The following is a 13,625-nucleotide window of genomic DNA, read 5'->3' as shown; positions in this document are numbered from 1 at the left end:
CATACAGCGTCATCATGGTTTCAGGAGTGGAATTGAGTGATCTGTCGCTCACGTAGGACACACAGTGCTCATCCTAGCAAGTGCCCTTGCCCATCCCTCTGCCCACCACCCCGAGAACGTCCTTTTGATGCCTTTATTTTAGAAAGCAAAATACATTGAGGAAATGCGGTAAGCATTTTAACAGGTGCGGTTGAAAGGATGGTTATAAAGCAAACCCCGTATAACCACTGCCCAAGTCAGAAAAAACACCAACAGCCTCTGTAAGCTCCCTGATGTGCCTTTCTTTTTCTTTTCTTTTTTTTTTTTTAATATTTTTTATTTATTTCAAGGAGGGAGAGTGAGAGCATGAGTGGTAGAAGGACAGAGAGAGAGAGAGAGAGCAGAGAGAGAGGGGGAGAGAGAGAGAGAGTCCTAAGCAGGCCCTTTGCTGTCAGCACAGAGCCTGAGGCGGGGCTCGATCTCACAACCCTTGAGATCATGACCTGAGCGGAAATCAAGAGTCAGACGCTTAACCTACTGAGCCACTCAGGCGCCCCTCGATGTGCCTTTCTGATTGCGGCCCTCCTCCCCACCAAAGGTAGACAGTGACTCAATTTGTATTGTGGTTCTATCCTTGCTGGTATTGTAGCAGGGTTCTCACACAGAGTCGTGACAGCAAGGCCTTTCTTTCCAGGAGGCAACTTTATTCCTGCTGGCTTCCTACCCAAAGAACTGAGCCCCCAAACGCCCCATGGCATCGTTTTTAAAATACATTTTCTACTTCTTTGTCTCCCCTATATGGTAACACACACAAACACGCAGTCTGATTAAGTGGTCCCCTGTTACAGGGTCATGAGGGACGTTGTCACGTACTCACGTAGCCAGGGTGCCTTGAAGTTCATTTTTTTTTTTGTTTTCGTTCCTCTTTCTTTTTTCCTGAGGGAGGGGACCCTACCACGGTATCTGTAGTTTTCAAGGTTAGAGATGCACCTCTAGAGCGTATGTTTAGTTTTGCCGCTTTTGAACCTGATGCAAATGGAATCACAGGATAGGTCTTTTAACTCAGCATCACTGCTAAGGGTCATGTGTTTTGGGTGTTTACTTTTTATTTTGAAAATTTTCAAATGTAAGAGAAATTGAGAGAGTTACATAATGGTATTCTTGGATAATTGTTTAGTTATCACCTAGGGTTACTGAGATCTGGCCATAGTTGTCGCTTCGTTTCCCTCTGAAGTATTTAAAAAAAAATTTTTTTAATGTTTATTTTTGACAGAGAGAGAAAGAGAGAGAGAGAGAGAGAGAGAGAGAGAGAGAGAGAATGAGTGGGGGAGGGGCAGAGAAAGAGGGAGACACAGAATTCGAAGCCAGCTCCAGGCTCCGAGCTGTCAGCACAGAGCCCGACGCGGGGCTCGAACTCACAGAGTGCGAGATCATGACCTGAGCCAAAGTTGGAGGCTCAACCAACTGAGCCACCCAGGCACCCCATCCCTCTGAAGTATTTTAAAGTTCATTACAGACAGTTCTAAGCACGCATCTCTAAAAAATAAAGGAAAGGACCTATATAACCACAAGACCCTTATAACTCCCTAATATCTGATACCCAGTCCATATTTGTGTTTTCCCGACTGACCCCAAAACCCTTTTATGGCTGGTTTGTTCAAACCAAGATCCAGTCAAGATCCGTGAAGAATGTAGTTTTAGCAGCTCAGCTTACAGCTTAAAATGAGTCCGTGATCCTGCCCTTTTCCCATACCCTCAGTCAGTGGAGAAAGTTCTCGTGGGACCCGCCCGTAGGCACTTCGCCCACAGGAAAGAGGAAAACGAATCACCTCATCTCTGCTAGTGACAGGGTCCTACTCGTCTCTCTGACTGCGGAGGAAATTACGCTGTCTGAATTACTGTCAGAAAGAATCGCCAAGTATCAATTATGTCAAAGCCAAAATTGTTATTTTGGGCAGATACTCCATGGTACTGGCCGGCTCAAGGTTAAAAAAAAGACTAGTTTTCCCTAACTGGGGAATGGATGGGCCAGTGGCCCATCCAGGAGCTCCCTGGGATGCAGTTCCATTCTGTTCCAGGACCACCGGAGGACAGGTAGATGGACGGCTGGTCCCTTTGCTCTATTAGGATCTTCCTGGTCGGTCACATCTTGTTTGGTTGGTATTGCAGGGTTTGGGGTTGTGTTTGATTCATCCGCCATATAAGTCTTTATGAAGGAGCATGGCCCTCTGCGTCCCTGCTGAGGTAAGACAGGCTGACCTCCCTGGTTCCTTTTTACAAAAGACCTCCACATTTGCCCCCTTGATCTGGTACATATTTAGGTCAGTATTTCCCAGAAGGTGTGCCTCAGAATGAAAGCCCCATGGTACTCCATGGAAGGATCACCTTGTCCAATGAGTTTGGGAGAAACGCCAGGTTAAGCAGAGTTAAGCTGGTTGCTTTACCATAGGTCCCTTTGTGCTAATAAGCACTGTGATACTCCCATGGAACCTGGCGTCTCCCCCAAGTTATTGTCCTCAGAATCCTTTCTTCAGAGCACCTCTCTGAGTGACCGTTCAACAGCGCAGACTTTAGAAAGTGCTGATTTGGAGGACTTGGATGGAATCACAAACAACAGTAAGCAAACAGTGTCATCCACCCCGTGGGCCATGAAGACTTCATCCCAGCTAGCTACGCGGCATTACACAAGAACAGTGGCCGGGTTACCATGTTGGAGATGAGGAACTTTGCTCATGGGCGTCCACCACTCAGACTTCTGTAGAAGTGAATACTGGAACAACGCGGGAATCCGGATCTGTGCGTGTGACCCGGACAGTTACGCCTTAGAGTCTGTCTTTCAGATGGAATTTCCACATGGTCTGGATTTTTAGAGGGGAGAAAAGTTCTGAACGGGTCAGCCTCTCTGGAGGATCCCTCAATCTTAGTAGCCAGTTTTTAAAATTTCATTTTGAATTCAGTAAGCTTTCAAGATGATCAAGTAATTAAACCCTGTTGCCCAGTTGTACACTTTTGGCAAAATGTTTGGATATTCATAGGGCTCGAATATCTTCGTTACTAAGAGGCACGATATCTGGCGATCCTACCATTTTGTTTCTAGATTAACATGACTTCTAGAATATGTTGGTCATACCATTCTGTTTGAAACTAGAGATGTACAGGTGCATTCGCTTCCACTTTTCCCTCTTCTCACTATAGCATTTAGATCGACAACCTCATTGCTTTTCTCATTAATTTCCTTATTAATTTTCCTAATTTTTCTCATTAATTTCCTCCCTAAAATAGCTGGCATTTGCCATCTGGTTTTTCAACCTGGAAGGTCTCCAGGTTTATCCTACTTCTTCAAATCCTTCCTCCCCTTTCTCTCCTTTTATATATTGTACATATAAATTTATTCTGAAACGTGAGAGTATTTTGCATGGAGATAGTGTGAATGTGGGTTGATTATGTCGTGCTGGGTTTCCGAGGCTATGATCGTTGCGTTATATTAATAATCGTCATTTTTCATAAGTCCGATGGGAAGTGGAGGTCTGTTCTAGTCTCTTGAGGTTCATTCCATCTGTCCCTTGGAAATTTCTAGACGAAATCCACATTCACTGGGGTTGTAAAATCTCAAAGGGATAAAAGCACTGAGTTTACTTACACATTGACTGTTTTAACAACCGAAGGTAGAAGAGTCTGTGGAGACTACTGCAGATTGCCTCATTGCTCGATTGTTTATCCCACTTGAAATTTCTAGCTCCTCCGGAATGTAATTTAAAGGCAGTTGAGCGGAGAATTCAACAGAGATGGATTATCCTAGAGGACAATCTCAACAAGTCCTTGCCTTGATACTCTGAGGAGAAGCAAATAATCTGTTCCAGCATCAATATTGCTTCCCCACCACTGGCCCTGCTTCTTCTTCTTCTTCTTTTTTTTTTTTTAATAAAAAAGCAGTACTTAAAAGTTATGAAACGTAAGTGTTTTTCTTCCCTCGGTACTGGGAGCACGTAAAGGATGTACTGCCCAGAAATCGTACATCTAACGATGTGTTCTACAAAATTCTTCCACCTGTTCCCACGCATGCTGGAAAAAAACAGGTTTATGGTACCAATGTTTGTGCGCCCCAAATTTGAAACGGACTTAAATTTCCATCGGTTGCAGATGGGTAAATAAATTATGGTACTTGAGCCATTCAAAGAGAACGAGGTGCTTCTGTGTGTACTGATGGGGAGATCTCTAAAGCATATTGATAAATGAGAGGGAAGAAAGAATTGTAAGGTGATACGAGTGGAACGATCTCGTTTATGTGTTTTTTTTTATTTTTTATTTATTTATTTTTTTATTTAAAAAAAATTTTTTTAACCTTTATTTATTTTTGAGACAGAGAGAGACAGAGCACGAACGGGGGAGGGTCAGAGAGAGAGGGAGACACAGAATCGGAAACAGGCTCCAGGCTCTGAGCCATCAGCCCAGAGCCCGACGCAGGGCTCGAACTCACGGACCACGAGATCGTGACCTGAGCTGAAGTTGGACGCTTAACCGACTGCGCCACCCAGGCGCCCCTCGTTTATGTTTTTAAAAACTATGTTTATATATGGGGGAGGAGGAGTGTGTGGGAAGGAGGGAGGAAAGAAGAGAGAGAAATAGAGGGCAAAGGAGGGCAGATTTGGGGAGTTGTATCCAAGGAAGGAGGGGTGGTGAAAAAAGGACTTTCTTTTCACTATGTTTCTTAAATCATTTACTGTGAAAAATATTTTTGTCAATGAAGAAACATAAGCATATGCAGTAAAACCTTGGTTTGCAAGCATAATTCATTCTGGAAACATGTTTGTAATCCAAAGGACCTGTGTATCAAAGCGAATTTCCCCATAAGAAATAATGGAGGCTCAGATGATTCGTTCCACAACCCCAAAATATTCACATAAAACTGATCACAATACTGTGATATGATACAGAACCATAAAGAAAATACAAAATATAAAGAAAAATAAACAAATTAACCCGCACTTATCTTTGAAAACCTTCGTGGCTGGTGTGAGGGAGACAAGAGAGGAGGGTTATGGTGTAGGATGACTTTCACTATTACTAACGGAATCACTGCTACCCATTAGCTCAATGGAATCCTTTTCTTCTCATGCAACTTGTAACAAGAAGCCTTTCCAACGACCTAGGATGAAGCAAAGCTTATTCCTCGCCTTCGTCTTGTCTGGAAAAGCAAAGGACTGTCTGTAGGTGCTTTGAAGTGACAAAAATACACGGGTGCCAGCCGTGGGCACCTTCCAACGTTCTGAAAAATCACTGATTTCTGCCAAACACTGCGGCCTGAGACCGAGCATCCGAGCATGGGAGATGACCACCCACAATCCCGCAGTGAGAGAGAGAGAAGAACCGTTGGCTCAGTTGTGATCATGTGCCATTCAAGGTCATGTACTACTCATATTGCAAGACATCGCTCGTTTATCAAGTTAAAACCTATTAGAAATGTTTGCTCGTCTTGCGGAACCTCGCAGAACGAGTTACTCACGATCTGGTATTTTACTGTATGTGTGTGTGCGCACACATGCACAAAATAAAAAGTTATTTTTAACAGATTCTTCCAATCTGGCCATTCCGTAGGGAGAGCAGTCCACCCGAGATCAAGATGTCTGTTTGAAGTTCATTGATGTCAGGGAAGCATGGGATGGATCCTGGGCTTAGCGTACATCGTATGGATAGGGAGGCTAAGAGAATACACAAAGCGGGGTGCTGGAGAGCCGGCTTCTGGTTAACTATGGCACAGACCCCAGTGCTGGCTGGGAAGAAGAACCCACCAGAGCACTTAGACTGGAACCACTCCGTTGTTAGGGTCGGTCTCTGGGCTTCGTTGGAATTTACTGCCAAGGATCAGTGAGCTCTTCACCAGGCTCTGCATTTCTAAAGCATTTGCTTAAATGGGCGCAGACTTCGGAAAAGAAGTTGGAGTGTAAAGCCTAGTTTTTCCTTTGTTTACAAGCCAGAGCAAGGACAGGTGTGGGTTTTTTTTTTTTGTTTGTTTTTGCTTTATTTATTTTTTTTGAGAGGGAGAGCGAGAGCACGAGCAGGGGAGGGGCAGAGAGAGGGAGAGAGAGAGGGAGAGAGATTGAGAATCCCACAGAGCCCGAAGGCGGGGCTTGAACTCACGGACCCGTGAGATCATGACGTGGGCAGAAATCAGATGTCAGGCACTCAACCGACTGAGCTACCCAGGCGCCCCAGGATAGGTGTGTTTTGAGATGTAGGTTGTTATTGTTATTTAACATGTGGTGAGGCCAGCAGGTCAGAAGACAGCTGCCATTGAAAATATGGTTTGCTACACTCACAGAGCCCAAGAGAAAGGGCCGTGTGATGGGGGGCCTTGCGGAGAAGCACTGGGGTGGGTCAGGAGGCAGAAAGAGTGGGAGAAAAATGTGGGCAAGAGACTTTGGTGTATTTCCCACAGGAAAGAATGGTCAGTGTAATAAGCAAGCTTACCTGGCTGGTTTGAATAATTTCAGCAGGCTCTGGGGCACAGGGACCGTCTCCAGTTGTCTGGTACCAGGGCCTGGGGTGATTAGGGCAGGGGGAAGTGGCCTGTGTAGTAAGAGCCCCCGAAAGGAGGTAGTTGGGGGTGTGGGCTCTGGGTTGGTTGGTTTGCACATGGAAGGTATGTTCACACAGGCTAGTCAGGTACTGTCTGTGGGAGTTGGCTAGTCCTGGAAGAGATAGTCTCTCCAGAATCAGCAGGATCCCAAGAGTTATCTGAAAGTAATGTAGCATTGTATGTGGAGTGTATTCAAATAGAAGGGAAGGGGGGAAGGAGGGAATGGAGGGAGGAAGAAAGGGGAGGGAAGGGAAGGAAAGGAGAGGAGAAAGGAAAGGGAACGAAGGAAGGAAAAGGAAGGAAGGGAAGGGGAGGAAAGAAGGAAAGGAAAGAAGGGAAGGGAAGAGGGGAAGGGAGGAAGAAGGAAGAAAGGGGAGGGAAGGAAGGAAAGGAAAGGAGGAAGGAAAGGGAAGGAGGAAGGAAGGGAAGGAAGGAAAGGGAAGGAAAGGAAGGAAGGAAAGGGAAGGAAAGGAAGGAAGGAAAAGGAAGGAAGGGAAGGGGAGGAAAGAAGCAAAGGAAAGAAGGGAAGGAAGAGGGGAAGGGAGGAAGGGAGGAAGGAAGAAAGGGGAGGGAAGGGAAGGAAAGGAAAGGAGGAAGGAAAGGGAAGGAAAGAAAGGGAAGGAAAGGAAGGAAGGGAAGGGAAGGAAAGAAGGAAAGGAAAGAAGGGAAGGGAAGGGAAGAGGGGAAGGGAGGAAGGAAGAAAGGACAGGGAAGGGAAGGAAAGGGAAGGAGGAAGGAAAGGGAAGGAGGAAGGAAAGGAAGGAAGGGAAGGGAAGGAAAGAAGGAAAGGAAGGAAGGGGAGGAAAGAAGGAAAGGAAAGAAGGGAAGGGAAGAGAGAAATGGAGGAAGGAAGGAAGAAAGGGGAGGGAAGGAGGAAGGAAAGGGAAGGAAAGGAAGGAAGGGAAAGGAAGGAAAGGAAGATAGAGAAAGTAAAAGGACATGATTAATAGATGGTGATAAACATGCAAGAGTTCTGCCTTTCAAGGTTTTCTGCATCTTTGCTATTAAGGCTGAATTTGATGGCAGGCTTTGGAAGTCTTTCTTGGATATGCTAACCTTTGTGACGGTTTTGCGGGAGCCATTTGGGGTAATTTTTGGCACAGTAATTGAGAAGTCCCTCTTCTGTTCCTTTCGGGCAAGAAGGGTACTGGAAAGTTCTTTCTGTGTATTTGGATCTCCTCAACTGATTCTTTTTGGTAACTTCCGCCCTTTCCCCCTTCAGGCTGTGTGTCTGGTTGGGCACAGAATTTTAGCCCAGGTGTCCCTGTGCTGGTTTTTGCATGTTCACTGGCTCATGTGATTTTGTGTTTGATGTTTCACTTGCCACAGGACCAGCTCGAAAGCCTGTTACGGTGTGGTCCACTTACCGCCCAGAAAATTGGTTCTTTTCTAAAGATCCGTGGAGTTGCATTGCCGTTATCTGAGCTGAATTTTCATTTTGGAGGGGGAGTGGGGGGTGGACTTAGATGCCTGCTTTTTCTATTTTGGTTCTGCTGGTTAGAGCTTTAGAAAAATGTTCTTAGAAGTTTACCTTTACATTTCTTAAATGTTTATTTATTTTTGAGAGACAGAGAGAGACAGTGTGAGCTGCGGAGGGGCAGAGGGAGAGGGAGACACAGAATCCGAAGCAGGCTCCGGGCTCTGAGCTGTTGGCACAGAGCCCAAAGTGGGGCTCGAACCCACGACCCACGTGATCATGACCTCAGCCGAAGTCTCATGACCTTAACCGACTGAGCCACCCAGGCACCCCCTGAGCAAGTTAATTTTACTGGGACTCAGGTCCCCCTGAAAAGTGGGACCTACTTCAGAGGATTGTGGTGGCGATTAATTTAAATAACATGACCCGCCGCCCTTCTCAAAATGATCTTGGTATCCCCTGTGGGCACAGCGTCCTCTCCTGGGAAATGGACAGACCCAAAGGATGAAAAAGCCATCTCTTGCCAGATTGGAAACTGGCTGGGGAGGGGAGGGGGATGTATTGTTTAAATACGAGCAGATCTGTTCCGTGAGCTCCACCTTAGTTCTTAAGGACAGACTCAGTATAGTCAAGAAATGGCACCTTTGGGGGACAGCCAGCTTCAATCCTGCCCTCGGAGCCCCTGGCATTACTGCTTTGCCATTAGGAGCATCTCTGTGGAAGAGTGCGAGCAGCACTGAAAAGAGTCCACCATAGCCCATGCCAGTATAGCTCAGTCTCAGTTAACCTCCCATCCTTGTTTTAGAAACTATCCGGGTACGTTTCCCCCAGCATGTCCTTGATATCACCTCTTGGGCATGGCCAACGTTGGGATCGCCATCTTCCCTACCAACCTGCTTCTCATCCTGTGTCCCCCCACCCCCACCCGAGCGATCAACAGCAGCGTCCATTCAGCTATGCACGTCAGGAACCAAGCAGTCGCCCCGGACCCCTCTCTTTCCTTCCCATCCTCAACTTGATGCCGAGGCAACGTTGCCCCCTTCCCGTGACTTGAATGCACCCTTTGCCTGCCTCTCCGTCACCAGCGTTTTGGTGCAAGTGACCGTCATCTCCTGCCTAGACGAGGTGATCCCCTAGAACTGGCCTCCCTCCAACCTGCTTCCCACATTGACGTGGGCATTGATCTTTCAGATACCCAACTCTGACCGTTTGTTCCCGTTGCCCTTAGAATAACATGGTCCGTGAGGCCCTGCGTGGCCCAGCACCCCCGCCCCCCGCCATCCCTCTGTCTACATCTCGAGTCCTCTATCTGTGCTGGTGGCTGCAGTAACATGGGTTGCTTTCTCTCCACCAATGGTGGCATGATTCCTCCATCGGGGGCGGGGAGGGGGCAGTGCCCAGCTTGCTGTATGTCTGGAGTGTTCCCCTCAGCCCCTACGTGACTGCCCTTTGCCAAGATAACATGTGTTCACCTCTCAAATTCAGCCTGTGGGTCTCTTCCTCAGAAAAGCCTTTTCTCATGGCCCAGTGAGGGAGGCTATCGACCACACGTCGGGCAGGACGTGTCCCTTTCTTTAAACAGGACTTCCCTCAATTTGTAACCCTACATTAGGTGATACTATCTGATGACCGTCTGAACCACATCTTAGTCTGCCAACTCTGTGAAAGGAAGGACCGTCCCTTCGGTCTCCATCATCTCCAGCCCCTGGCAGAGCGCCTTTCGCCACGGGCAGGGGTCTGTCATCCTTGAATGAGCACGCGTGACAGCCGAGGTCCGCGTGGTTGGCCTGGGAGCACCCACATTCTACGGAAAGTGCCACCGCAGTTCGCCAAGCCCATCTCTTTGCCCACCTTGCTGCAGATACTTCCTTTAATGCTGGGCGTCAGGTCCTTCCGCTGGGAAAAGCCCCCGGGAAGCCTCATTTTGTTTCAAAGAAATCTGTTCAACTTGTGGCTCAGTATAGGACGGGCCAAGCACCCCTTTCTGCGTGCCTCCCGCACGGCTTCACGTCACCCAGAGGATCTTTTCACAAAGTCCTTGCTTAAAAACCCTGCTTCACGTGGCCTATCCAGTCTTTTCCCAATGCACCACTAGCAAATCTTGGCTTCAAAGCAGGCGGAACTTCCTAACCTAACCGCCCGCAGTTGTCTCTCCCTTCTCTGGAGGTTCCTCTTGGGCACAGAGGACGTCTCTCTACCCTCCTGCCACCTCATCATGCCGTCCGATATGAGTCCTAAAACTCCAGCCCCCAAAACAAGCCCTCCTCGGGTGACTCCTTCACCCACCTTTGTGGCGTGACCTTCATACAGCCCTCCTGCCCTCACTTCGGGGGGCATATATTTCTACGTTTCCATGTTATCATTAACCTGTTCTCAGTAAGCTATACGCGAGTGCAGTCTAACCTGGTGTTTTTTCTCTTGTCTCATATCCGTGAATTCACTAGACGTGAAGAGAACGTTAGAATATTTTAAAAATAGTAAGTCCCCAAATCTATAAAAAAGGGATTTTCAACCTTGATATGACCGAATAACCCAGTGAGCTTTTTATTCCAATATAGGTCTTCAGGTCCTACCCTGGACCTATTAAATCGGAGAAGCTGGGGCTGAGGTGTCAGTGTTTTCTCAGAGAGGCAAAGTGACTTGACCAAGGTCACACAGCTCGTAGGTGAAAGCATCACAGTCCCCGTTTCCTTGCTTGCTTTCTAGCGTTTACTCGTATTCTTTGGACTCAATTCTACTGAACTCTGTGTAATTAATCTATCTAAATTTGCATAAAAGTTTCCTTATTTTATAACTGCCCCCCCATAACTGTGTGTCCAAAGGATGTGGAGAATCTCAAGGTGACAAAAGCAAACAAAAACAAAATAACGTCTCACCTCCTTTACCCACTGTTCACCCAGAAACAGGGATGCCAGCTGCTGGGGGGGGGGGGGGGCTCTCTCGCTCGCTTCCGTGGGCTCTCCTGACCTGCCCAGCCTGGCCTTGAGCCACAAGCCTGCCCTTTGGGCGGCCACTCACTCTTCCACTCCTGGGCTGTGTTTTCACTCGAATTGCCCTCTGTCATGCCCACTGATCTGAGAGAAACGCTCCCTCTTCGCTCCTCCAGCCCCACCTACCTGAGTGTTTGGCTCAGATGAGCAGCTGAGTCACGGTAGACGTGCATTTCATAACTGGGCAGCTCACGGGTCGCTTGCCTGCTTGGGTTTGGAGCCTAAGAGAGGAGAGTGATGGGCATCTGTACCGTGGGGGTGGGGGTGGAGTCCCCCTACCACCTGCCTCCATTTCAACCCAGAGAGTTTGCAGGAGATATTTTCAAACTTTTTTTTTTTTTTAGTAGCTGGGAAGGAAAAGAAAAAATCCTCAGTGACATCTATATAATCTACATAATTTAAAAAAAAAAAGAAAAGAAGGAAGGAAAGGAAGGAAAGGGAAAGGAAAGAAAGGAAGGAAAGGAAAGGAAGGAAGGAAAGGAAGGAAAGGAAGGGAAGGAAGGATGGAAAGGAAGGAAGGAAAGGAAGGAATGGAAGGAAAGGAATGGAAGGAAGGGAAGGAAGGAAAGGAAGGAAGGAAAGGAAGGAAGAAGAAAGGAAAGGAAGGAGGGAGGGAGGGAGGGAGGAAGGAAGGAAGGAAGGAAGGAAGGAAGGAAGGATGGATGGATGGAAAAGCAATCCCACCTATGAGGAACGTCCCGAGTCAGGGAGATACGCTGTGACACACAAGTTGAGCCGACCTTGGAGGTAGCATTCCTGGCTTTGAATCCTGGCTCTTCTTCTCAGTAGTCTTGCGGCTCTGATGAGTTGTTGAATTTCTCTGTGCTACAGATTACAACGCCGTAAAGTGGGGTGGAATAAAATGCAATACAAGTGCCTACCCCTTAAGTAGTTTGAAGCTTGCTTTGAAGATTAAACGAAATAGTCTGAGTGAAATGCTTGTTCTCCTGTCAAAAAATGTTAACAGGTCTCAGTAACTGACATTAATAAAACAGTAACTTACAGAAGCTTCTCCGGATGTTACTTTTTAATACATACTAACATTTGATTCCTCTGAAAAAGTCTTTGTTACTGACCCACACTTGCTTCTCTGTGTTTTTGCTTGCAGCCCTGGAAAGGAAAATATCAATGAGGCAAAGCAGAGAGGAGCTGATAAAACGAGGGGTTCTGAAGGAAATCTATGATAAAGGTAAGGGGGACTGGTCCCCTCCACAGGGCCCAGAAAGCCACGTGTGGAATCTGTGTGCGTGTTTCTCGGAGTTGGGTTCCGTTTTCTGCGTCACTTTATCAGGATTTGAACCTCTCACACCCCCGACGGTTCTGGAGAGAAAAGAGAATTTTGTAGACCGCTCCAAAGCTCTCAGTATTATATCAGCAGAGAGAAATCAAGCTCCCTTTTCCTCACCATTGGAACTAAACCACGGGATGCTGTGAAAAAGTGACGTGGCTGCAGGAATGATGCGGGTCACTGGTTGGGAGCCTGCGGGTGTTCGAATACACACAGCTGGGGTGAAGTTAATTGCGGAGGCCCTTTCGGGCACTAGGGGTTCCCAAGACAAATGTTAAGAACCTACAGGCATCTAGAATTTCCTTAACAGATTTTTTTTTTTTTTTTTTTACTGACAGTCTGGCCACAATAAAAGAGGTCAAAGTGGCAAAAATTAGAAAATACGGCCGTACACCTAAGATATTTCAAATGATAATATTGACAGTAATACAGATGCTCTGTGAATGTATCCACAGGTGTTTGCCAGTGAATAAATACTGTGTGTCTTTTGCTTATTGAATAACTGTCTTTAAATATAAATGTATGCAGTGGTTTTATATTAAGTGTTCTTTATTTTTATTTTTTAACAGCTTTGCTTTTTTTTTTTTTAATTTGTTAATGTTTATTTTTGAGAGAACGAGAGACACAGAATGCATGTGGGGGAGGGGCAGAGAGAGAGGGAGACACAGAATGGGAAGCAGGCTCCGGGCTCTGAGCTCTGAGCTGTCAGCACAGAGCCCGATGTGGGGCTCGAACTCACGGACCGCGAGATTGGGACCTGAGCTGAAGTCGGATGCTTCACCGACTGAGCCACCCAGGCGCCCCAAAGAGCTTTGCTGTTTTTCATTAGGTTTCTCTCCTTCTCCCTCCCCCCGCCTACTCTCTCTCCCCTCCCCTCCCCTCCTGTCCTCTCCTTCCTTTGCCTCTTTCCCTTCCACTCTCCCCGTTAAGACTCTTGGTGAAGTGACAAACTGTCATCTTCCAGTCTTGACACAGGAATCACCAGTAATTGTTTCAAGTCTTATCACTGTTTGAAGCTGGTGTTAGGCGGTGGGCCAGATTATTAACGCACATATTCTCCTCTAAAGAGGGATTCTGGGGCGCCTGGGTGGCTCAGTCGGTTAAGCATCCGACTTCGGCTCAGGTCTTGATCTCTCGGTTCGTGAGTTCGAGCCCCACATCGGGCCCTGTGCTGACAGCTCAGAGCCTGGAGCCCGCTTCCCATTCTGTGTCTCCCTCTCTCTCTGCCCCTCTCCCACTTAGGCAAATGCGAACGCTCTCTCTCTCAAGAATAAATAAAGAACAAAAGAAAAATTTTTTAATGCCTGCTCAGATCCAGTCAAATGACCCCTTCCCTTCCCTCCTACCTTCCCGCGGCCCTTCTCTCTCTTCCTG

General features: G+C 47.1%; 1 protein-coding gene across 7 annotated transcripts in view; it reads left to right on the top strand.

The window, feature by feature from the left end:
• Window positions 1-13,625, top strand: part of PHACTR1 (phosphatase and actin regulator 1) — a 567,248-nt gene that overhangs the window by 443,547 nt on the left and 110,076 nt on the right. For all 7 annotated transcript variants that reach the window (XR_004343598.1, XM_030314831.2, XM_030314829.2 and 4 more), the window contains one exon: window positions 12,072-12,152. Coding sequence is in view for 6 of the 7 variants with exons in the window: in XM_030314831.2 (XP_030170691.1) it covers window positions 12,072-12,152 (81 nt within the window). In the remaining variant the exon portion in view is untranslated. The remainder of the gene's footprint in view (window positions 1-12,071; window positions 12,153-13,625) is intronic.

The sequence above is a fragment of the Lynx canadensis genome, chromosome B2 (genome assembly GCF_007474595.2).
Source record: "Lynx canadensis isolate LIC74 chromosome B2, mLynCan4.pri.v2, whole genome shotgun sequence".
NCBI classification, from domain to species: Eukaryota; Metazoa; Chordata; class Mammalia; order Carnivora; family Felidae; genus Lynx; species Lynx canadensis.
This window is presented reverse-complemented; position numbering and strand designations above follow the sequence as displayed.